The sequence below is a fragment of the Magallana gigas genome, chromosome 3 (assembly GCF_963853765.1).
Source record: "Magallana gigas chromosome 3, xbMagGiga1.1, whole genome shotgun sequence".
NCBI lineage: Eukaryota > Metazoa > Mollusca > Bivalvia > Ostreida > Ostreidae > Magallana > Magallana gigas.
In genome coordinates this window covers 8,281,891-8,307,544 of record NC_088855.1, presented here as the reverse complement: position 1 = coordinate 8,307,544, position 25,654 = coordinate 8,281,891, and the positions used below count along the sequence as shown (strand labels likewise).

General features: G+C 34.0%; 3 protein-coding genes across 6 annotated transcripts; 2 read left to right on the top strand and 1 right to left on the bottom strand.

Moving 5' to 3' along the window:
- Positions 1-788: 788 nt before the first annotated feature.
- LOC105329951 (short transient receptor potential channel 4-associated protein) lies at positions 789-16,094 on the bottom strand. 3 transcript variants are annotated; one of them, XM_011431455.4, is made up of 23 exons: positions 15,914-16,094; positions 15,128-15,250; positions 13,062-13,175; positions 12,773-12,833; positions 12,551-12,627; positions 10,323-10,482; positions 10,008-10,127; positions 9,153-9,215; positions 8,991-9,053; positions 8,302-8,424; positions 7,883-8,016; positions 7,702-7,781; positions 7,532-7,592; positions 7,367-7,425; positions 7,212-7,267; positions 7,035-7,080; positions 6,619-6,793; positions 6,382-6,522; positions 6,068-6,179; positions 5,830-5,939; positions 5,510-5,658; positions 3,727-3,793; positions 789-3,564 (listed from the first exon to the last, which is right to left on the bottom strand). In XM_011431455.4, exons 1-23 carry the CDS (start codon positions 16,013-16,015, stop codon positions 3,439-3,441), a joined length of 2,322 nt encoding a protein of 773 aa, XP_011429757.2. In that variant the 5' UTR covers positions 16,016-16,094; the 3' UTR covers positions 789-3,438. The 3 variants fall into 3 exon arrangements, with proteins under 3 accessions (XP_011429757.2, XP_011429758.2, XP_011429759.2); XM_011431456.4 differs by having other exon boundaries at positions 12,551-12,624; XM_011431457.4 differs by having other exon boundaries at positions 10,017-10,127; positions 15,914-16,093.
- Positions 16,095-16,265: 171 nt separating this feature from the next.
- LOC105329950 (uncharacterized) lies at positions 16,266-18,713 on the top strand. Of its 2 annotated transcripts, none has more exons than XM_011431454.4 (2): positions 16,266-16,336; positions 17,115-18,713. In XM_011431454.4, exon 2 carries the CDS (start codon positions 17,129-17,131, stop codon positions 18,578-18,580), a length of 1,452 nt encoding a protein of 483 aa, XP_011429756.2. In that variant the 5' UTR covers positions 16,266-16,336; positions 17,115-17,128; the 3' UTR covers positions 18,581-18,713. The 2 variants fall into 2 exon arrangements, with proteins under 2 accessions (XP_011429756.2, XP_011429755.2); XM_011431453.4 differs by lacking the exon at positions 16,266-16,336 and adding an exon at positions 16,343-16,692.
- A 3,645-nt stretch (positions 18,714-22,358) lies between these two features.
- LOC105329949 (G-protein coupled receptor 157) lies at positions 22,359-24,524 on the top strand. The gene is made up of 3 exons (XM_011431452.4): positions 22,359-22,824; positions 23,626-23,828; positions 24,114-24,524. Exons 1-3 carry the CDS (start codon positions 22,431-22,433, stop codon positions 24,522-24,524), a joined length of 1,008 nt encoding a protein of 335 aa, XP_011429754.3. The 5' UTR covers positions 22,359-22,430.
- The last annotated feature ends 1,130 nt before the right edge of the window (positions 24,525-25,654 follow it).

Genomic DNA, 25,654 nt, shown 5'->3' with positions numbered 1-25,654 from the left:
TTTTGGGGGGGGTGCAAATTTAAACATAGCTATAACTACTATCCTTTTTTTGGTTTGTCAAGATTTCTGATAAGTCTACCCCCTCCCACCCCCGCTTCCTATTTGCTTCAAGCACCACTGCATAGCGTATGATATCCAACCCTTTTTTCCAATTACTTTTTGAATTGAAGTTAAGACCCCATAAATGTCAAATTTAAAACTCGTTACAAAAATGGAATTGATTTTCTACCAACCTCAATAATTTCTATATTTAATCTCATAAAATTCTTTTTTCAGTGAAAATGATTTCCCAAGAGGAATCCATTTTACAGTTATTAAATTCAACATCCCATTTACACGAAGTCATCCAATTAGAGTTATCTCTCTTACGTTGAAAGAAGTCTGTGAACTATATAGATACTATTCAAACTAACTTCAATTGTCGTCAGTTTCTTTCTACAAATATTTTGAAGTAGCTGTATGTAGAACAGCGAATGAAGTTTGTTTACCACCTCAGTTTTTCTTATATAGAAAAAGGGAAATTCATACCTAAGAAAAACTCAACCATGTGAAGATAATGCATCTTATAAATGAAAGCGAAAAATCATAATTTATGATATACTGCAACATAAAACATTTTTAAAGTTTTTGTAAGGAAGGATCATGAGAATATCCGTACACCTGGTGCATGCGGTAAATATTATTCCATACTCTCCTGATCGACTGATTGGAAATTCTAACATCACTTTTAAATAACAACTAAATTAACATTGCTGGAATGCAAAGCACAAATGATAACAAGCCATGAATAATTGTTAACAATAAATATTTTATTTACAAAAAGTACATTCTTACCATTAAAAACAATACAAATGAAAGAAGAAAGCAGTCACTGCTTGACATGCGTGTGTTGCCTTCTTGTATCAGATCACATTGACATAAACCGGCACCGAGAAGGATTCGGTCGCCGAGACTCAACCTATACAGGGCGTCAAAGTCACGCTTCTCAGTTCAACATGACATCCTTTTTCACATCACACAAGACATGAATGCATTTTCGAAAGATTATGCTGCTGAATACAAATGGGGTTGAATTATATTACGTGCACCAGCATTAAAAAGCATCAACACTTTCATTCACATCTTATTTTTATCCTTCAAATACATTTCGTTTCAATCAATGGGTACAGATGCGATAAATATTTGGATTTGCAAAAAATAAAGAATACTTTTCAAGAGTGTTTACAACATGTTCATACAGTAACACATGAATGTTTGCAATTAATTTTCCCCAGATGAATAAAACAAAGACCAGTCATAAATGATATAAGGGGTCTCAAAACACAAATGACGTACCAAGGAATTTCAATCTAATGAATCTTGCGTCAATGAATGCAAAATTTATATAGATACTGTACTTGACTAAAATATTATTTTTATTTCAACTGAATATTTGTAGAAACACAATTTAAAGAAAAAGAAGCTTTAAAATTAAGTGTCTATATAAGATTAGACAAAGTAGGGACAAATCATAAACCTTCATTAATTCAAATTATTTGATGGCTATCAGATACAAGCTTTTTTCTCAAACTGGAAAACATAGTCGCTTTTTCACAAACAGAAGTCATTTTCCTATGTTACAACTGATTTCTAAATTTCATCAATTGAAAATTTAAATCTTTAATATACAAGTACAATGCAAAAAAACCATTTGTTTTTGTTCGTAAGTGATTTCAAAGTGACCTAACAAAAACAACTACAGAAAACTCCTGACTGAAGCTAATAATCTATCAAAGATACAGTTATATACTGGCTCCTTCAGTTACCTGAGATCACACCTTATAACAGGCCCCTCCCACACATGACGGAATGGTAGGTAATATGCGTGATATGATCACTGATGATAGGGTGAAATAATCAATGAGCTTCGATCTAGATATAAATTCATTAAGGTTATTGCAAACGACTCAAACAACGTAAATTATGTTAATCATAAAAATTCAATCTTATAGAAAGGGGCCAAAATCAATTACCATCAAGGCTGAAAAGTAAAACATAAAATATGAATACCCTGCATGCGATGCATGTTGCTTCCTTTCCTCATTCAAAGCCCAATCTATCTACAGAGTCAATTACAAACTTCATTCACTCTCAGAATGCCTCACTCCTCACACAAAGCCTGGGGCTGACATGTCTATAGATACACATTCACTGGAGATTTCTTGCTTTTGGCACAAAAACTGATGACAATATGTGGGGAAAACTTCACACGAATAATGCGTAAATGGAAAATGAAAGTAAGATTCAAAATCAAACAAATTATGGACGGACAAAATTAATAAAAGCCGTATAAATCATCACATTGTTCCAGCAACATAAAATATTTGATTTTTTGGCTTCAATCATTGCATTTGCTTGTCAACAAACTCTACTTTCTATTAAGAAATCCCATTATCAAAGATATGCAATGAATTATGTAATGTTCAAAATAAAAGACCTTTCCCATTGATTTTTGATAAGATGTTAAAAAAGAAATTCATAAAAAGAAATAACACAAATTACAAACACAGTCTTATAATGTTGCTCTGATGAACTCTGTCCGTATACATATGTACTCATTCAATACTCATTCAATTCTACTTGCTTACACAATTTCAGTCACACAATAAATATTTTAAATTTGATGCAATTCTCACTCCGATTCACAAAAATACATAACGTGCAGAACAATATAAATACAGGTGTGAATAAATTATATAATACACAGGTGACAACAATTTTTTTGAGAACTTCACATTCTCAATGTCAAACAAAATACAGATGATCAATGTTAAAAACAATTTAAAACTCCAGCACTGAATGCCTTTTCCTCCATATCAAAAACCAAAAGAAATGTAACTGGAAATTCCTCTGTTTTGTCATGGGAGAAGTTGCCCAGTATGGACACAAGTCAAAATATGAAGAGAAAATGAACACAATACTATGACACAAAGCCTGTTTTTGTTTTTGTCTTTACCTTGTCTCAGCTCATGCCAGATTCAATCCGTGACAAAAAAAGAAGAATTATTCCATTGTTATAACACAGATTGCCACAACTTAGTGTTTCACCAGCAAGTGGCTAGTAATGGCATAAAATAATGACTGTTGTCCACTTCACTTATAAACTGGTTCCTTAGTTTTGACTGAGGAGGACCAGCTACACTCGTTTTGCACCATCGTGTGGTCTGAATATTGCACTTGCTTCCATTAGGATGTCTGTTTTACAAAGTCATTGCACTTGGTTAAATCAAACATACATGTATGTAATTGCACAAGTGAAAGAATGCAACTCTTTGCTCCTAGTACCCGCATAAGAGCCTTCATATAAGAAGAACAGCCATAACCAGTAATGGCTTCAATGCCCATGCAGTCAATCCAGTAACAACCTAGAATGATTGGCTAGTATCTCACACTAATTACTTAATTTGGTCGGTCACACTTCATAGGTTCCTGAACATAGTGAAGAATACCGCATTTATCGTTTTTGTCGGCTGTGACTAGAGTAGAAACAGTGGACTTCCAGTAGTCAAAGCTGATTCTGGAACTCTGAAATCACAAAAAGTCAGGGTCAAGTTTGCAGCAATAGCATGGTAAACACAAGAAAAAATTTGTGCAGTGTTATGTTATTCAAATTAGGATCTACGATCATATCACCACTACCTGCTTTAAATCATACTGCAAACAGTGAGTATAAGATCACGGTATTACCTTTTCTAGAGCACTGCAGTCTTTGTCTTTGTGAAGGTAATGGTCTTGCCAGAAGACTAACAACTCCCTGAAATAAAGGCACACGTCAGTTTAAATTAAAAGTACACTAAAACTCGGTTATTGCGAAGTCATAGGGACCAATGGATTTACTTTTTTGTATCCATAATTTGTTATATCCGTATAATGAATTCGTAATAATAAATATTACGAATTCACGATATACATGTTTTCTTTCACCAGACTATAATTTTTGCAAATGAAGCCTAAGAATAAAATTACATTACTTTGATACTTTAATAATCGGATTGTGAGTCGAAAAATTTATATGAAAATAAATTCATTCAAACTATTATGTTATGTGGTAGTGCAAACTTTTTTAAACTGTAAAGAAGTTCGTTTAAAAGTGTTAAATTTCATTATTATTCACCTCTACGGGACTCAAAATCAGTTCCCTATATCCGTAAATTCGTTACATCCAAATTCGTTATCACCTTAAAATTTTGTAAAGATTTGTAAAGAATTTTACCAGTAACTAAAAAAAAAAACTACACTACAGTCGCACCTGCTGTTATGGCCACCTTTAATCAGCGGCCACTCGCCATGAGCGGCCAGTTTTAATCCCGCCCGTTTAGTTTTACACTATATTTTAACTGATTTAAGCGGCCACCTGTCTAACGCGGCCAGCGGCCACTGTTTTTAGGTCCCGTGGCTTCAACATGCCTGTTTTCGACGGCCATTTTGTCTGTTTTGTCACATGACTTTTGAATCTGACATGTGACCCCGTATCGAAAGAAGCCAAACTTCGAAAGCTGATAATGAGTTAATGACAAATAATTGAGTGTGTTATTTGAAGTCTGCTGAGATTTAATGTGATAATTGATTATCATAACACCTGTTTTGTGTTGTTTATATATCGACACGTACTTATATACTTCATTACAAAGTCATTGTATATGGCCAGTCTTGCGCTGAACAGCTTAACATGTGCAAAATAGCCGGTAGTATGCACTTTTTTCCTAGAAAATTTCTTTGAGATAATAAAACGGGTTCTTAATATATATAAGAATGGAATTTTGATACTTTTTTTAAAAGGTAAAACATCGGCTATCGTAGTTCAGTAAGTAGCCTTTGTACGGAAACGCTACTATGTTTGTTTACCGCATTTAATACCTTGAAAATTATCATTTGGGCGTATTTAGCAGAAAATGTTTTGTTCTTAATCCCTTGATAGATAAATGGAACTAAAACGGCCATTTAGAATTGATATAAACTGTTTATTTAGCATTCCGAGCTGTGCATTCACCATCTCTGTGTACGCCGCCATTACAGATGCTATTAATAAATCTGTGCAATAGAGCCAAAATGAAAATACTCGATGTTTTTTTTTCCATTATTTTGAAACCTGGAATAAGAGGCCACCTGTCTTTAGCGGCCAGTTTGGCATTGTCCCACAGGTGGCCGCTTAAAACAGGTGCGACTGTATATCCGAGAATTCCCTATATCCGTGTTTGTACTAAACAAGTTCTACTGTACTGAAGTTTTACTTAATGTAGTTCATTGATACAATAATATGGGATTTACTGTGGAATCATTAATACTTTAAGGGACCAATTTCTGTTGCTTTTTGGGTATCCCTTACCCATAGATTAACATCCCAAATGAATCATAAAACAGTCTTTATTCATTACATAAAAGTAAATCCACCATATTATATCTCCATGAACCATAAAAAAATAAATAATCAACATAACGCAGCAGCTCCAAATGTAAATGCTCTCCTGACCTGAAGTTCCGGAGGAGGTTGGCGGAGCCGCTGACTTCCATCATGTCCTCCTTCTCGTCACGCAGGGCCTGGAGGTAGCGAGGCAGGGCGTTCTTCCGATTCGCAAACATCAGGAACACCAGCGTCGTGTTGAGACAACTTACATTCTCCTGAAGGAAACAATAGGAACTTTGTATAAAAATATGCAATTTGTGATTTTCTCTACATTCAAGCTGTAACTCTCCACATACCGGTAAGCAGCATGAGACATCTCCAGTTATCACATATGTAAATTTTTATCTACATATTATTTATATAGAAAAGACTAAATGAGTACATGCCTGAGTGAGATTTTGAACATTGATGATTTTGATGAGCTTGTACAGATAGTCCAGCTGTCGGTTGAAGTCACCAATGTACATCAACAACTTGTTCTCCTTCTTGGCATAATCTATATCAAATAAAAGCAATTATTATTAGAGTCAATTCATTACAAAGAAAGGGTTACTATCTTTATTAATAAGACATGTATTTTGTTAATGGCATTTTAATCCCCAGAGTAAGTGACTGTAGTCTTACCCATAAACACCACTTCCTCGTTCATCAGGTGTTCAAGGGAGAGAACCAGACTACGGATAAACATGTTGGAGTCCACAAGATTCCTGTTGACTGTGTTGATGAACTTGTCAAACTGTCAACGAATAATCAGAATTTAAAATCAAATTCTATCTCTCTATAAATAATAAACAAAAGGATGATGCTAAGCTCTTTAATAGTACATAAAATTTAGTGATATACATTTGTTCATTAATGTATTACAATTCTGCCTAGTATTTTTTTAAATATTATATACAGGTACAGTATTTAAAGAAATGAATATGTTTAGAACTTACATTTGGTTGTGTGTGAAGAATTTCCTCAAAAGTTTTGAATGCTTCTACATTGAATTTGATCAACTCTCCAAGCAAGTCAAAACTACTCTGTAGAATTTCCTTGTGTCTGATTTCATGTTCCACGATATTGGATGCTACATGCTGCAAAGGAAGTAACAAGTTTACTTAAAATTATTCATAGGTAAATACAGTATACATGTTAAAAAGTATTTCCCTACAAGGTAACAGACAACTTACCTGTAGAAGGCCCCGTCTCATTAGGAACACCTGATCACAGTAAGATGTGTTGCCCCTGAGATAGCTCTCCACAGCCCTGGCCAGCCAGAATCGAAACGTTGATGTAGTAGGTTCTTTCTTCATCACCTCCACAATCTTTGTCAACAAACCCTTGCTGCCCTTGCACATCAGTTGTCTGTCAAGCACAGCAGAAGCATTTTATTTCACATTCAATTATGGTTTAACTGGAGAATTATTTGCACTCCCATTCCATAACTAGTACATGCTCTTATATATTTTTTAAACTTCTATTTCTTTATTAAATAACTGAATTCATGACTCATTTCTTCAAATAAAGTTAAAAAATAAAGTCAAATAAAGGCAATAGATACCTAGTAGTAATATTGAGGCTATCTACAATTTTTATCAAAACTTACTTATTCACTGAGGAGAGATTTGAAAGTGCCAAGGATCCTGCTTTGGCTAAAACAGAGAGCATATGAAATAGAGTTCTGTCTTAATTTTTCCTTTAATGAGCATTAAAAAATCAATATGTACATGAAAATTTTACAAGTAATAATTGATGGCATCAGGAGTACAAAAATAGAACTCACTGTTAATTCTGACCACTTCATTTAACTCATTCTTTGACAGAAGTAGGTGCTTGTAGCTGAAAAGAATCAGAATCAAATGGTAGAAAACTTTTCTCAGTTTTAAAAGGACACAATGTTTTTCAACACAATAAATTCGCAAAAGTTTTAATACTTACTCAGAGTGATCACAAAAACTATGGACAAGTCGAAGAAACTGTATCTTCAGAGCTACCTCCTGCAAAATTAGAATACCATGCAGTGGCAATATGTAAATTGTAAAGGAGGATGAAAATTCAATAAAAGATTGATTTTGAAACAAATGAATATTATGTAACACTTACAGGACTACATTCACAGGCAGCATTGTGACCTCGTAAACGATGGCGGCTACTGTATCTGCTTCTGGAAACATATCAATTAACAGCTATTAATTGGACAACTGCACTTGATATGATGAGAATACCTCAGTCTTTCAGTCTTCGTATAATTTTTTTGTATCTTACTAACTTACACTTGACATTTCCAGATGAACTGGTCAAACAATTCACTGAGACCTGGAGCAAGCTTCAACTCTGCTAACTTTCTTTGAACCTGAAGTACAATTAATACATTGTATAAATATTCTGCTATTATGAAACAAAGCTTTCTACTCTATTACAGTGGAAGTGTTTCCCTGGTGCTGATGAGAGTACCTTTTTCCGGTGTTTCCCCAGCAGAAACAGGCCCAGCACGTAAACGACCTCCACCCTCTGTACCAGTTCCTCTGTGATCTTCAGCCCCTGCTGTTGGTTCATTGGCCCGCCCGCTGTCGTGGGCTCGGAGATTCCTACAACCAGACCACATCACACTCATTAACAACTTTTATCTACACCGTATTATAGAAACCTATTTGTGTAAAGATTTATTTCAAATATAAACATGTTATTTATTTATGACAGGAAAATTACATACTCATTGTTAATGGTTTATGCATTGACACATAAACCAAAAAATAGCAAAGTTCAAATCATCTGACATTATATATCATTCAAAAGTCATATGAAACATCTTTGTATTCAATAGAAATGGTGCATACTGATTAATAAATTGATAATAAAAATAAATTGCTCACCTCCGATAAAATCTTCGAAGTCGTCCAATGAAGGGCTGTCATACATTTCCTCGGCCATCTGGTTCTCGATCCACTCCATCCAACAGTCCAGTTCACTGACCATCCCTCGGTAGCGTGGGGTGTCTGTGCAACAACAACAACCCAAAACCATTAAGCAATGCAGAAAAAACACACAATGTTGCACTTATGTTTTTATGGGCAGAACCATTTTAACAAAGCTTAAACTTTCGGTGAGATGTTACCATCCAGTTTGTTAATTAAAACACTCTGTCAAATATTGACCTCTTTTCTCCTAATTTCCTAAGAGAACCTCATAAATATTCATATACTGTCAAAATAAGACAAAAATTTTCTCTCCAAGATATGCTTTGTTGTGTGTTGTTGTTTCAATTGAAATATGGATAAAGTCTGACAAGTGTCATAGGGTTGAATGTATTCCTATCTATTGGCCAATGAATGGACAGTTAACCATGAGTAGAGGCTGTCTTCATCACATTGAAGTTTGTGGCATACTGCCCAAAGTCCAAGCTGTTGTTAAAACGACTCTCATAATCAGGTCTTGTAACACTTTGCTTCAGGTCTTTTATCTTTCTGAACGGATATGGAACACTTTAAATGAATTCTTTTAAAGCAATTAAAAAACAATAAGCAATACATAGTAGATGTTTTATATCAATACAAGTACTTACAGTCCCTTGACACTGCCAAATTAACCAGCCTTGGAAGCAGCTCAGGGATCCCCAGAAGTAACTCTGTATATAAAAAAATAACAAATCATCAGGTTAAGTAAATCTAAAACATATCAACATCAAATTCAAACTGCCCTTATAAAAAAAATAAAAAACACAGACCTTGGTTGATGTCTCTGACATTTACAAATCCCTTTGTTCTCTTTTGTTTGTTCTGTGCAAATACTACAACAGGGATATCAACAATACATGGTATAAGAAATCAATCAAACATTTATTAATTAAGTGTCGTGCACAAAACACAATTTTTCCAGCTCATATTAAATCACTTTTTATTGCTCATAATTCTTGTATCAAAAGTTAGGGGTGAATATCAAACAGGAAACATTTATTTATCCCTCCATCAGTTTCTTTGTGTGTGGACTGTAGGAGTACATTCCTCGATATTGAGCATAACATGCAGGTTTTTTAAGTTTACAAATACTTCTTTCATCAAAAATACTTTATTAACTACATATCTCTAACATCTGAATTCGTCCAAAAAGTTTTTGTGTGTCAAATAGTTGCAGTTTTCTCATGTTGGGCATCACATTTTTATAATAAAAATAATTTGCAGGAAGATTTTCAATGATGATAATTCAAATAAAAATATTTTTACTCCTTATGCACAAAAATTTGTTATGTTTTACATGCATAGACGTTGTTTAGATTTGACCAACTGTATGCTGGACTTGATGATGACAATACATGTATGTCACCCACACTTGTAATTTATAAGAGTTTGGAATACATAATCAACACAATCACATAAAAATCTTTAACTGAAAAATCATTCAACTTTTAGAGAGTAGTGGTTGGCATTATACATGAGTGTGTTTTTTACTCTAGACTTTACAGTAACATTCACTAAGTTCTGATTAACAATATTGACTAAACAAGGCAGTATATGACAATTCTATTATTTGAATTTGATCTTCAACTATATTATTTTAACTAAGAGAAAGAAATACTACATACAAAACTTACAGGAAGATTTGTTTTCATAGATATCCAAATCAGAGATGGCAACAGCCAGAATGCGGCAGAAGTTGGCCAGCTGCTGATCCGACAGGGACTGTATCAAAGGTCGAATATTCTCTACAAACAACAGCACCCATATTAACTCTTATGCTTTACATGTATTATAACTCAAAACATGAAAAAAGAATATGGGGCAAAATTCAATATTAATACTACTTGATTCTTTTTCTCTCCATTTGGATGAGTTAACATTAGTAAGACTGGTTAAGTCCTTGAGTCGGAAGGACTGGTCTCATTACAGAGTGTACTCACTGATTCTGTGAAGGTCTAGGACTTCTTTCCTGGACTGTAGCATGTCTTCTATTAGCTGACAGGCATTGATGAAAGTTTTCTGGTGTGCAAGCAGGGTGAACACATAATTCAGGACCTCATCATCCACCATCAGAAGGGACGTCACCTGTTCCCCTATAGACTGCAAAGGAAACAAATGATTATCAATACAATAGATATTATATACACTTTTTAAATCACTGTGCCTTAAAAGGGTATAATCACAATTTTGAGCTAAAATATTTCTATTTCATTTTTCCATTTTCAATGTCTAAACTTCTTAATTTGGGTATTTCAAATGCTTAAAAAAATTTGAATGTCAAAAATTAAATGACAAGTAACAAGAACCAACCTAGGGGGCAACTTGGGCGAAAAAGTCGCTTTTTGATTGGTAACTTTGCCGGAATTTTCTCCAAAAGAGAAGTTGAAGTCGCCCTTTATTATGAGTTCACAATCATGTAAATCAACCCGAAAGGCAATAAAATGATAATTATCTACTTTTTAAGACATTTTCACTGCCTCAGTTAACCCCTGTTGTGATCAATTACTCAAAACTGTCTTATCTTTAAGGGTTATAAATACAGGTGATGCAACCACATACTGTGCAACGGATGTTTATCTCTTTAATGTTGATTTTACAATTACTTGTTATTAGTTAATATCTCTGCCAAAATAATGCTAACTTAATCATAAAACCTGTTTATCTTAAAAGAATAAGATCCTCTACATAACAGTTGTAATTGGGTCAAAGGGTTGGACTAATACCTCCAAAATAAACATAAATACAAAAATTGATTTTATTTGTCATTTAGCTAAAATAATTACAAAACATTTCATCAATAAAATGTATGAATACATCAAATAAATTAAATAAAAAAATTAGATACATTTTTAAAATGTTAAAAGTTGTTTTCTCTTTTGACTTGCATCTAATCTAATTTAAATTATTAAAGGTTAAATATGTGTACATATCATCATTAGCGTTGTGCCTTCATTAAGTAATGGAAGTCTCCCTGATTTCTCCAACTTCTCCCTATTTTCCTGTTAGGGAGAAGTGAAGTCTCAAGGAACTTAGAAACTTAGAGAACTTAGAAATATGTGACCTATAAACAAGGCTCATGCTATGCTTGTTTCATTAACTTCTAATTTACAGTTTTCCTATAACTTGAACTTTGTAAAAGGAAATTGTAAGAAAACAAGTACATACTAAAAATACCATATGTTCAATGTTAATGAGAAATGCTTTAAAGTAAATCCACCCTCTTGTGACGTCATACATTTTACATAAACCATGAATTCATTAAAATTCTTGCAAGTAGATTTGTAATTTCTATGTTATTATAGGTGCACATCAAAAACTCAAATCATTGTTTACTTGGAGATATTTAATAAGCGTTTTTTATCCTTATATTCGACATAATTCAATAATGACAAAGGGAAATAACTCTTTTCTATTTTCCTCTAAGTGATATATCTAAATGCTATAATTTTTCCAGTGTAAACAACTTTTTCTTTTTTTTAAATTAATTTTAGTTTTCTGGCATAGTAAGCAATAAAATTTAAATAGACAAACAAGTGTTCATCCACTAATATTTAATTTTTAAACAAAAAAGTGTGATTTTCAGATGATAATTTCAGCCTTTGGTTTTTATTACCTTACATCTTAAATAGTATGGATACATATATATTTTCTTTATTTTTTGATGAAATTCAAGTCCAATAAGTTAAAAAAAGTTAAGTTTTTTAACTTTGAACCCATAATTTTATAGGATCGGAGTTACCTTAAGTCAGAGACCATGAATGAATTTCTTAACGTTTTTTGATTTTACGACATTACGGAAATCTTTATTCTATTATTAGTAGTTTCGTCACGCACGAGTGACTTGGCGCGTAGTATAAATAGTTTTTCATGCATGATTTTGGTCATTGCGACGTTCGTTACAAGGTTGTAAGGAGTTGATAGTTACCCTCCCTGCCCGCCCTGTACACTGTATTGCACAATTTACATGTTTGTTTATATGGTATGCAATTATTTTATATATACGTTTGTGTTTAATTGTTATTAAATGCGATCTTGTAACGAACGCACCTAACCTATTTCATTTTGTTGTTGTTTTTTAAATTAGACAAGAAAAGATTTATTTTCGGAGGAGTGAAACGAGGGAGAAAATAAGTGACCAGAGTAAGCAATATGTTAATTTCAAACTTACAGTGACATGGAACTTTGTCAGGATTTCCAGGACCAAACTTTTGATTCTCAGGACAACTTCTGATTCGCAATATCCTACTACACAGAAACAATCGCAAAATTACAGTAGGCAATATACAACAATTTTCATATCAAATTAAAAAATCAGAATAAATCTTGCATCATTAAAATTATGAAAATAAAATACACAGAAAAAGATACAAAATAAATTGTCAGTTCCCACCTTTTGCCTTTTTGCTGGATTGAGGAAACAGTGTGTTGAACATAAGGATCCTTATCAAGACCTATAAGTAAGAAACAATTCATACATGGTAAAATCAGTGGAATTTATTCAGACTTTAATGATCTTTTTGTAAGGCTTGAACAATTTTAATAGTTGTGAATGTTCTCAGTATCACAAATACATACTAGTAAAGCCAAATATGGGTTATACATATCTAAACATGAAATGAAAGATTCAACTATTACTTTATATGCTTTTGAAAGTCTGACATAACAATTGATAATATTACCTCTACTCCACCATGCTGCAGAAACTGTGCTGCATATTTGTTTTGCTCTTCATCTGCAGTGGCATCATCCTGGCTTCTTCTCGGTTCAAAATTCATCAGATTGCCCAACAATGTCTGTCAACACACAATGACAGAAAATTAGAAATTATACAAAAGTTTTAATAAACAACGATACATCAACAATCACTGAACAATTATTTTCATTTTGTCCTTAAAACTTGGTTTAAAAATATAATATAAAAATACCACTTAAATCAAACAAAGTCCTGTTATTTTTTACATCTGCTATGAAGATATGACAATTTTCAGCAAAGGTTTCTTTTTTATTGAATGTGCACCGTATTTCAAAATATAACTGGATGAAAAACTTTTCATATCTGTAATACCCAAGCCTTAGTTAATTCATGTCTTTTTGTTTTTTATACCGTAAATTGGATTCATGTCCATGCTTGGTCATATTTGGGAACGGAATATATTAATCAGATAAAAGAGAATGCTTACCAAAAAAAAACCCCTCCTAAAACATTTGTTTATCCATTGTAAGGAAAACTTAGAACAAATCTGTTGAGTTTAAATAATTTTTAAACATTTTAAATCATAGGGGTGTAATCATTTTGATAGAAAAACAAACTGTGAATACTGCTTCTTTGGTATTCAATTATGCTAAATCATGAAATATTTGATGAACAATTAAAATACTAAAAATAATGTAAAGCTGAACATTTTGATTTAGAACCATTTTAACAAGAGCTTGGACTTTGGGTAGTTGCGTCAAACATCAATATGACAAGGGCATGTTTATTTCATTGCTAGCAACTGAGCCATGGGTCTTTGAAATCAACAAGCTTTGTCTAGCTTTTGAGCTAAAACTACGTAATCGGTGTATATTTCCTTGAATTCTTGTCATCTTTTTATTCTTTTACTTGTTTGACGCAAGATATAAATAGCTGCATCCTATTGAAAATCTAAGATATTGTTAAAATGGTTCTAATAAACAGTCTAGACGGACTCCCAAAACGGAGTCAACGGAAGTGAATTTCTGCAAGTATTTTGGACTCCGTTTTGGGAGTCTACGCATGCGCACTTATACAAAAAATGGCGATTTTTCGATGAAAACATGGGGTCCACGAGAAATCATCTTGCAAAGTGCTGCATGTGTTGGCAGACTTCTAACATGTTTTAAAAGACCCAGGATATAATTTACTATCGATCGTATTTGCACGAAATAAGTGTTTATTTGCACTTAAGAAAGTTATTTATCTCCGAAGTTGGATGTTTGGACGATGCTTAAAAAGTGATATTTTTGTGTTTTTCATGGAATTTTATCGTTACTAAAAGGTAAATTGCATTAAATTGTACTTTCTTCGTATTGTGTTACAATTTAAAGTCACCAAACACACAAATTGATAAGTGCATAAACGAATAGGGCCCCGACAACTAACAAAAACTGACTGCTCTAGCGATGATTAAAAACGTCTTATTTGTTTTGAAAAAATAGAATTGGTAGTTTAAAAACCTAGAAAATTAAACAAATTGTCTTTCTAGATACAATAACTCTATAAATTAAACAGATAATTATCATTAAAACAATTATAATCGCTCGGCGCGTTTCCGATGTTAGTTAACCATATTAAATGCATAATTATTCATGATAATTAAGTAATTAAGCCTGAAAATTATGTAAATGAGACTATATTTCAACAAACAATGAAAAATAATCATATCCAAGCATTTAATTTATTTCTTAAAAGTTATAGTTATGCGCGATCGAAGATATGGGTGAATTTTTGATTTTAAAATTTAATCTTACGCAATACAAGTAAACAGTTATGAACATTTGACATAAATATGACAAATAAACGTTCAGAAATGTTTTTGAAAGTTTAAAATTAATTTTTGTCGTGTTTTTGGCCAATTTTAGAGATTTATTTAGAACTAAGGGGCATAACTCATACGTTGTTTACATTAGAAACGCCATTTTACCGCAATGCATGATGGAGCCAAAGACTCCGTTTTGGGAGTTAACTCCGTTTTGGGAGTCCCGTCTAGACTGATAAAGATACTACCTTTAGATTTTCCATGCACACATCATCTTCCCCATTCATTTGTGCGCTGTACTGGTCCAGTTCCACAATAACCTCTGGAACACCAGAGCCATCTCCAATATCTTCCACAATATGGTCAGGGAGCTGAAATTTATATAATGCAGAGTAGTAAATTTAATTAACTAAAATTAAACTATAATACATTGAAAAAGAAATTGAATGCCACCCTCAATTACACATATATTACAAGAATTACATCTTTCATAAATTTACATTTCAAATTTCTGTGCACTTAATTTCATTGAGAGAAAATCTCTTCGATTTATATATAAAGTAAATCTACATGAAGACTTTATGTATAATATTTGGTGAAATTAAAGTTTAACGTATAGAGTTTAGGTTAATTTAATTGTTTATCTATAGAAAGAAGGTATGACACAAAATGGAGGCGTCCAACTCATCTTTAAACAATGCTCATGCAAATACCAAGAGTAAATATGAAAACCAAATCATGCACTCTGGTAAAAACAGATATAATGTAGTCTAATTACTACTGCAAAGAAATTTACTGTCAATAAGCTAATTCTTGTAAACAGATGCATTCACATATTCGATATATTTCCTTAAAATTATTCTAAAATTGAAAGTTAGATTTCGATCAATCCTAATTCTCTATTTAAATATATAACCGTTACATATAAATGATCAACGAATATATTTATCTGATTTCGACGTTTTTATTTGAAGGTGAAAAATAATGAAAGTCACAAAAGATTCGCCATACGCACAAATCAAAATTAAATATACCTGGTTCAAGCGACGAAACCCATTTCCAGAATATTGCCAATGTTGACTGGCTAAAAACACCGAAGATCGAACGATGCCCTTTCTCAGTTTGTGTCGAATCATGATTTCTTTCCTTGTTTTTCTCTAGATCCAGTGCTTGAGAAAGATCGGCGGTAAATTCATCTGCGCATGTGTGAAAAATATTTCCTGTTTTTCTACTATCCCTTATACCATTAACTTTTAATTATACGATTATTATACTTTATTCCCTGTTTAAGTATAATATTATCTAAACTGTATTATAATTGATCAGAAACAATTTAAGTTAAACATAACCTGAAACAGATAACCAAGAATCGTAAACACAATAAAGTTAATGTTATAAGCATATCTAACCGGAGAACCAGTTTAGAAGTTGAGAGTCGTGTATTTTTAGTTGCTACGGTGAGGTCAACAGCTATACTGTTAACTCTGCTTTAAAGACATTTAAATTTAATAAATATCTAGATAGTAATGGAGACAGATCCATGTTGCACAGACAAGAAAATTAATCTGATTTGAATCGAGTATTTTTGTGCCTCTTCAGCATGTAACGTTAAGGATATGCAGTTCTTGCAGCTGTTTTGAATTACTCTGGGTGATGTGAAATTCGCACTATGTTAGGCAGATCAAGCATCGATTTAAGCGTTTGTCATTTAAAGCCGTGAATGTTGGCATGATATTTGAATTTAAAAATTGGAATTTAATTAAATTTTAAAAGTGCAATGGGCATGACAGGGAGATACTAAAATTGTTCTAAGGTAAGTCTATATAAGTCATATAAATTCAATATTTGATAACACATTTGTGTGCATACTTTGAGGGCCCACTACCATTTACGAATTGAGTGCTAACGCATCAAAGAAGCAGTTAAAAAGCATGATATGAACAGATGAATCATGCACATTCATGCCTGTATTTATTTCTTTTTACACCTACAAAGATTTGTGTCAGTATAACGACTGAAATTTAAATCTGGGGTCGTTAGATTAGTTGTCAGATTGTAAGCGCTTACTTCGGGTCGTTTACCGGGTATACATAATCGATCGATCTGCTTCAAGACTAATTAAACTTTCTTACGCAAGTACTCATTAAACCTTAGCAGCTTAGAAAATGTGCTTCAAACAAAACCAATATGATGTCGATATTAGTACGTGATGATCATGGTGTGTTTGTTTTGTAGAGAGGGTGAAGAAGATGACTTTTGTGAATATATTCAAAGACTTTTACGCGGATTCGGATTCTTACGATAATCATTACGACAACGATAGAAAGTACACGAATACTCTGATCGAGCAGAGTGAAAAAAGCAACCCTCTGGATGACACGAAACAGAAAACGACAGTGCATAATGACTGGAACGAAGCTGTCAAGGCCTGGAAAAACACGGCACCGTTTCCACGGTATGTCTCGGCGCCGCCGGTCACAAACGTAATCAAACGTCAGAACCGCGAGGTTAATAAGCCAGAAGAACCGGACAATAATCTCTCGTCAGTCAAGTGTGTCGGCGAGGATTTTGATACTTTTCCTGTACCAAGTTGGAAGGCCAACGTTGAACAGGGGACGTATCGTTACGTCACAAACAACGCTTACTATCGGACGGTGAAGATTCTGGACTATCGTGACAGGCGAGAGTGGTACACCATTCATAAGAAACACCCGGAAATTGTTTCCATGCATTGGCAAAACAAGCGGTTTAATAAAGAGTTAAAACGGAACTTGAGGCGAGACTTGGAAATTAGGTTTCACAATCACAACCGTCGCCAGCAATCAATAGTGGGAGAAAGTGTGTCGGACACATCGAATAAAAAACCGGTCAATGATAAAGGGGACCAAGCGGTAGAGAGCAGCCGCGAGCCCAAGGTGCGCGTGACGACACCCAAATCTAACCGAGAGTGCGTGAGTGAGCACAAAATCGAAACTCAAGACTCAAATCCGTTGAACAAAGCTTCTAGTGACTTGAATATTGATAAAATATCAACCAGAATAAGTGCTTTGAACGAAGAGCTCAGACGCGACTCGCGACTGAGAAAATCGCACGAGGCTGCAGACATTGCAAAGTTTTTCCTTCAAACGAAAGAAATCTCGTCAAAGAGTAAAAAGAGAGATGGACAGAATACTGATGAAGTTATGACGGTCAGATCGGTGGCTCAAAGGGGCGAGCTGAAACCGGTGGAGAGAGTCACCCCCGCACAAAGAATAATTGCCGCGGAGTCTAAAAAATCGAAACAAAACCAATTACGCTATACAAATTCCACCGGGAACGACGCAGCAACAATGAGTGTTCCTTCTATACCTGACAATTTCCACATCGCTAGTCCCGAGCTAGAAAAAGCTCTTAATTCTTACAAATTAGCAATAGAGACAACAAAACAGTCCCTGTTTAATACTCTTACTGGCAATAAGGGCCAGAGGAGGACGGGGGGTGGGGCTAACAAGGCGGCCCACTCTGCCCCTCCCTCCGTGTGCGAGAATTCCTCCAACGGAGTTGGCCACTCTGACCAGCCCACCCCAAACAGTGTTCACAGTGTTTCCAGTCTCAGTGGGAAGGACAAGGCTTCGGGGAAAAAATCCCATTTCACCGGAATTCTGCCGGGGATTTCCGGCAAGCGTTTGGAAGTGGGTCCTACCACCAATAGGTGGATGTAGGACCTACCCGTGCCTTTCATGATCAAAAGTTTGCCTCAATAGCGAAACTATGTATTGATGTCGCCTTATTTACTCAAGTTTTATTTTGAAAATTTATTATGACATGTAATAAAAAAAAAACTGGTGATAAGTACCCCGACTTTCGAGTGTGTTATGACTACAGGTTTTATCAGTGACACATTGAGCATTTAATGCTATATACCAGTGACATTTCATACTCGCCCTTGTTTGTAATTTGGTGACGCAAATTCCTGAGAAAAAAATCTATTGTACGATAGGGGGTCTACGTTTTTCAATACTAGACACGAATTTGAAATATAATGAGGTCGCTATACCGATAGGTTCTAACAGTTGGGGTGAAAATTTCGGGACTTAAAATTTTTCTCCGACCTTTCAGTTACATAAATAAAACTATCTTATAATCAATAGAAATTTAATCGCCTTAGTTAACATTTCAGAAGCCTTAACAAAGTACTTGGGTATTTAAAAGAATAAATATTGACTTGGATTGAGAGAGGGGTGTTAAAACATTAGCATTGTCCCCCGTGGTCAAATACCCCCAACAGGCGAGTGGAGTCTATGTTTCGTTGCAGATCTCGACGTGTAAAAATTTCAGACGAATGTTAAATGTGATTTAAGATTTTATCATACAAACTCGACTCGCCCTCTAATAGAAAACAAAAGATAGAAGTGTGTTTCGTTTAAATAATTAGTATATAATACAGGTAAATTACAATGTCTCTCCTTTCATGCAATTAGAAACCCAAATGCATTTCACCGAACTTTAGAATTTCGTAAGAGGGAAAGTGGTGGCGATGTCGTAACATGATTTTAATAAGAAGACGGGGGGAATAAAATAGTGCAAATGCCCATTTGGTTTATTCATAAAAAGAAATTTTCAAATTTAATAATTTTTCCCAAAAAAATATTTACAATAATGTTATAATACAAGTTGCAAGTTAACAAGAGGAAATTTCCAACTATATCCAGTTTTGAATATTTAAACAAACGATAAGAAATAAAATAAATTCTAAAATTTTGGTTGTATCGAACCCACCACCTAAAACCTTAGCTCTATAATGCTACCCATTGTCTGGGGCTCTAACCACTTAGCCATTTCAATCACAACAAATGCTATATGCGGCTTAGACCAGGAATTTACAGACTTGTATTATTTTTCTGAAACGTTCAATTGTTAAGATACAAAATGACAATTTTAAAGTATAGTGGGTCATCTGTTCACTTTTTAGTGGATTGAAATTGGTTTGACTTCACTTAAACCTTACCTAGACTATGACAAAAATATGGAGCTCAGACCCACTATATAAAAAAGACATTGGAGTTCTAAAAATGACACTATTTGGAGGCTTTGACACGCATACGCCTGTTTAAATCAACCTATTCCAATTATTTAACATACTTAAGGGTTATAAATCGATGTTATGATAAATATACATTGTTTGCTATAATTTAGAAAAAAAAATCAGATTTGTAGATATTTTAATCTTATAGCATTTTATCTATCCTCAGATAGGCATTTTACACGCCTTATTCACCTATCTTCAAATTAGTAACTTGTAGATTATTACAAGAGGTGTAATTGAAACATTTTACACCTATGAACATAGGCGTCGGAACGGGGGGGGGGGGGCTTAGCCTCCCCACTTTTTTTGCAAAGTTAGACCTAACCATTAGGGACAAAGCATCATATAGGGTTCAGCCTCCCCCCCACTTTATCTCGCAGCAAAGATAATTGTTCCTAAATTTACCTTGAAAGACTGAGAAGTTGGAGTTATAGGCAAACTAGCCCCCCCCCCCCCCCCCGGATTAGGATTTCCATGATTGTGGGAATTAGTTTTTTTTCCTCAGTATTTCTGAGGATTAGTCTAGCCCCCCACTTTCAATTTGCTTCCGACGCCAGTGATGAATAAGCATAAAACAGGATAAATTCGAACAAAAATACGTTAATATCCCTGTATGTAGGAAACAATTTTTTTCCAAAGCGACTCCTCTACATCAAAAATCATCAAATGTACAGAAAATATTTCTGATCATAAGATACATGATTTAGTCCTGTGATGAACTGCCGATATGATATGCGTACACATCCCTGAATAACATGTCGGATAAGGTCTAGACATTTAAAAGACACAATCAAAATTCAAGACTGTGTTTGATTTAAATAAACTGCTCAATTTATTCCGCACACCTCTGTGTTCTGTAACCCAGCACCTCATTGGCGAGTCAGTACAGCACCGTGTCAATTTAAAAATAATCAAACGGCGGATCTTTTATTGTCGAGCATTGTATTTTCTGGACTGTTTACTCATTTACGATCGAATATCGACTATCAATTATTTCTCAATGAAGTATACGCAAACTTACCAATATACTTTTATGCATTAAGAACGCACGGCGAAACCCGAGACTCTCCGAAAAAAGAGCGGAGACATCGGGTTACCGTAATTGTCTGGTCTGGATTGTAGACTTCTTTATTTCTAAAGCCATTCTTTATATATCCACATATTCAGTGATAAATGACTAAATCTAGTCAGAATAATTCCAGTAACAACCCAACGTGTAAAACACTTGATAGGAATTGTAGAAAGACACGAGAATATAATCAAGATTTTTCTTTTGATGAACTTAAAATATAACTATCATAAATTTTCATTTGACAAGCGACTTATCTTTTAGACACATGATTTATCTGAGATTGAAAACAAGTCATTTATTCATGTTGGTCTTATCGTTACAAATAGATTTATGACTTATTTCAAGAGATGTAATTATTGTCTATCCCAGAATACTTTTTCTGTCACTTTTTGACGAATTTTAACGAGAATACACATACATGTCAAAGAAGTGCAATTTTCATTTAAAATCAATACAAGGGATTAAATCTAAGATATTTTCATTGACACTTCAACTATGTTTACCCTTAAAATGAACGTCTGACCTTAATCGTAAAGTAAAAAGTGACTATACTATAGTAAAAGTAACAATACTCTGTCACAGGTTTCTGCTTCCACCACATTTAGCTTACTATTTCGATAATCATAAATACCTTTGTGCCGAAACTACGTTCATTCACGATGAAAAAAAATGTATATATTAAAGTAAATTTCATTTTGTCAAGTGTTTTTGACATTTTTAACGACTCGACCTTCGAAGAAATTACAACCATGTATCTAAAGATTCTGGCACTTTTCCAAATGGCGGGAATACAATATCATTGGATAATCATCGACTAATAAATTGTTTTCTATTATCTGGATAAAACCTTCCAAACAATTATATAGTAACATACTATATTATAGTAACATAATTATCATGAATTTCAAAACAAAGCGTATCAGTTTATCTACTCATATCTTGATCTGTTCATGTACAATGTATGATAAATATGGAGTCAGAGATATGACGGACATTTACTTCCTTTTTACTTTATTTTAAAATTAACCTAAAACAATGTTGCAATGCATGCTGACATTATAAGGGTCAAAAGGGCGTTGGTGAAGTTGAAAGACAATGAAACTATAAACATATACAGTCTGCCCCCAAAATTAAAAAACACATTTTAGTTATCAGTTTATTATAAAAATTGAAAATAATAAAACAAATAATGCAAATAATTTTAAGGAATAAACACGAATTTAAGTAAAAAACATAAAGAACAAACAAAAGAATTAACGGATAACATCTGTAAAAAATCTAAAAAAAAAAGTGACAATTTTTTGACAGAGCATTTTTTTGGCACAGTTAGCAGGTTCGATAACGGTCCACTGTAGTCCTGTGTAAGGAGAGCGTGTACATACACTATATGTCAGAAGAAGGGTGATTGAACATCATGGGCGATACAGGGGCTCTATCAGCACTGACTCTAGTCAGCTCTTCAGCATCTGTTCTCGGGGGGATATGTCTGATAGTCACTCATTATAAGATCAAGGATCTTCAATACGGATTGAGGAATATCCTGTGCTTCCTTACAATATCTGACATTCTCACATCCTCAGGATATATAGCTGGAGCTGTCAACTCCATGATCGAATCGTCTGGAGGAAAGTATTCTGATGTCGTTTGTAAAGCACAAAGCTTTCTTACAACCTTCTCCAATTTGGCCTCCTTTTCCTGGACTTCAATGATTGCCGTCCATTTATATCTGTTGGTCGTAACACCGATGGACTGGGACAAGAAGAAATCATTAAAAGTTGTGTACCATATAATAGGATGGTTAATTCCAGGTAAGATTGCTGTTATACACCCCTTTACGGTAACTGCAGTACTGATCGTTTCCAGGGAACCTAAGTACATTATATAATTTCAATTCAAATGTGTTCTTTGAAAGATAATTATATTATGGAGTTATGGATAGTTAAGTCTTGAGAGGATTTTATCTTTAACGCCGCTTATGATAATAAGGATAGGCATGCCAGTGCCATGGTGACAATTTTTGCAATTTCGTATACATTGCGAATCAATTATATACAACTTTCCTTGGGAATTACTTTATTTTTGATAGGGAATTCAACATTTCCCACAGGAAAACTGCTTTTTATCATTTTAAATTTCTACATAGAATCGTTTTTAAAAAAGGTGGATATCATCACTCACCTGAAAGGTGATATGCATTAATAGCAATTGTGGTTATAAACTTTTTAAGCAATGGAATATGAATATTTTCGAAACTGCACACTATTCCGTCTTGGCACTGGCATAATACTGTAAACAGGGTTATTTTCGCCCCGTGTAATTTTCGCCCTTAAACAATTGCAAACGGTTTCGCCCCGACTTGAATTCGCCAAGATGCAGTTGTGTTAACATAGATTTTATTTGCAATATAGAATTCGCCCTGTCTTAAATTAGCCCTTTGACAACGAGGGCGTAAGGGACGAAAATAAAACGGGGCGAATATTTCCCTGTATACAGTAATTCGGCACATTGTTCTTTATTACCACTACAGGATATTTTTTTACTTACATAATTTAATATATACACGTATGAAGTCGTAAAACAATATTACTGTATAATAACTCTGTACACAGCTTTTATAACGGTACTAATGTTGAACAACCTCGGAAGAAGTGACGATAAAACCACAGGATCTTGGTGCTGGATCAGGACAAGCTCCCCTCCCCAGACCATGCAAATTGTAGCCATGCTTATCTCAGGGAAACTGTGGGAAATCCTTACATATACCCTGTCGTTTGTACTATTTGTCCAATTGAAGATGAAAGCATACGCCGAGGTACTTAATCGTCATATAATCTGAATTTAAGGAGGCTGTAAGATAATTACTTGGTAGATATAATCATCTTTACACAATTTATTTCACCAATAAAAATTGACATCTTAGTAAAAACAACTTGCATCCTATTGAATAATTTGTATATTTCAATTTCTTAAAACTTTGCTTTTTATATAAAGTAAAAAGAAACCCTAAAGTGATTATAACTTATCAGAAAGAGATCCAAAATGTTTTTGCTTTTAATTGATATTTTAATTACATGTATATAAGATTTTTTTTTAACAGAAAAAGAACGATAGACCTTACCGCTGGCACGAGATGGTTGCTAATCTCTCTTCATTCCGACCGGAAGATGCGCGACTGTGCTACATCTGGCTTCCGCTCTATCTGCTGAGAGTGTGGGGAACCGTTCGATTCTTTGTGGCAATATCCTATCCGGGTCACCTGTCAGACAGCCATAACCTCCTTCTTCTATATCTGCAATGTGTCGGAGACAGTTCCCATGCTTTAGTGAACTTTATCCTCTTTTGTGTATTTGATAAGGAAATTCGGATTACGTACGGCAAAGCATGTATGCGTTGGGTTTGCGCCCGTAAAGCTGACGCTGGGGAATCGTTGGAGGTTCAGCTTACTGTGTCCGTGCGGTATCAGTCAATTGAACCTTTGTCAAACTTGATGCAATCGAAAAACACCTGAAACCCATGGCTTAACGTTAAAAATATACCAAGATGGAAGTTCAAACGCTCCTACCGACACCAACAAAACGCCCATTTCATTGATTTTGATTTCTCTTTTAATCTAAAACATTATTTGTTTGCTTCTGGGCAGAGATTCACTAACCCTTTGAACCGTACACTGCACTATTATGTGAGATGACTCCTAAAATTGCAATAAGAAGAATGTTATATACAAGGACCAGATCGGAATGAAATTGTTATACTATAGTAGAAATAAATAGATGTGTGCTTGTTGCTCTGTTTTTTTTCGATACACATCTGAAGAGATCAATAGTGAGCATTTTATAGGTGTAAGTTACTTATTTCATATTTTCATATAGAAAAACAATAAAACGCACTTTTTTAAAGAATTCATTGTACCAAGGATTTTTAGTGTTTCTTTACGATCGACCCATCACCACCAGCCAATTACTGCTTGCTGCCCATGAAAATCATTATCAAGCTCGTCGGACGCAAGAACAAAAACGGTTATTGATGCATTACAAAAATGAATTCAATTCTCGGAATTCTCTGATGAAAAACAATAATTTTGCCAAACGGTAATTAAAATCTATCGGTGGAAAGAAACTGCATGCGATCTTAAAAATAAACACGATGCGCTACTAAAGTTAAGGAGGCTGGGTGGTCAACAACCCTTAACATCTACTTATATACTTATAAATATTATATTTTTGGCCATAAACTATTATAAAGTGAATAAAAATTCCAAATATTACAGATTTATTACTTTCATAATTTCTTATACCTTTATACAGAACTCAATGAAATTTATATGGTTTAAAATGGACATAGCCATCCAGTCCCGTTAAATGCAAAACCTTTTAAACTGCTCAACGTTTCCTTGAGCCCCCAGAAGATATCATTGCTCGGTGTTGATTCGCAATGATATATACCCGGCCTCAGGATCATGAAGCATTTTTAGACTCAAGTCTAAATTGCAATCTTTTATAAAATTATTATATGTCATTAAATTACCCTTAAAGTTTTTAACTATCAACATAATATAGAGACACTTTCCAATAGCATTTCATTTTTTCGATGTTGTCAATCACAAGACAATAAGACAGTGTATAAAATTTGACTTAAGTC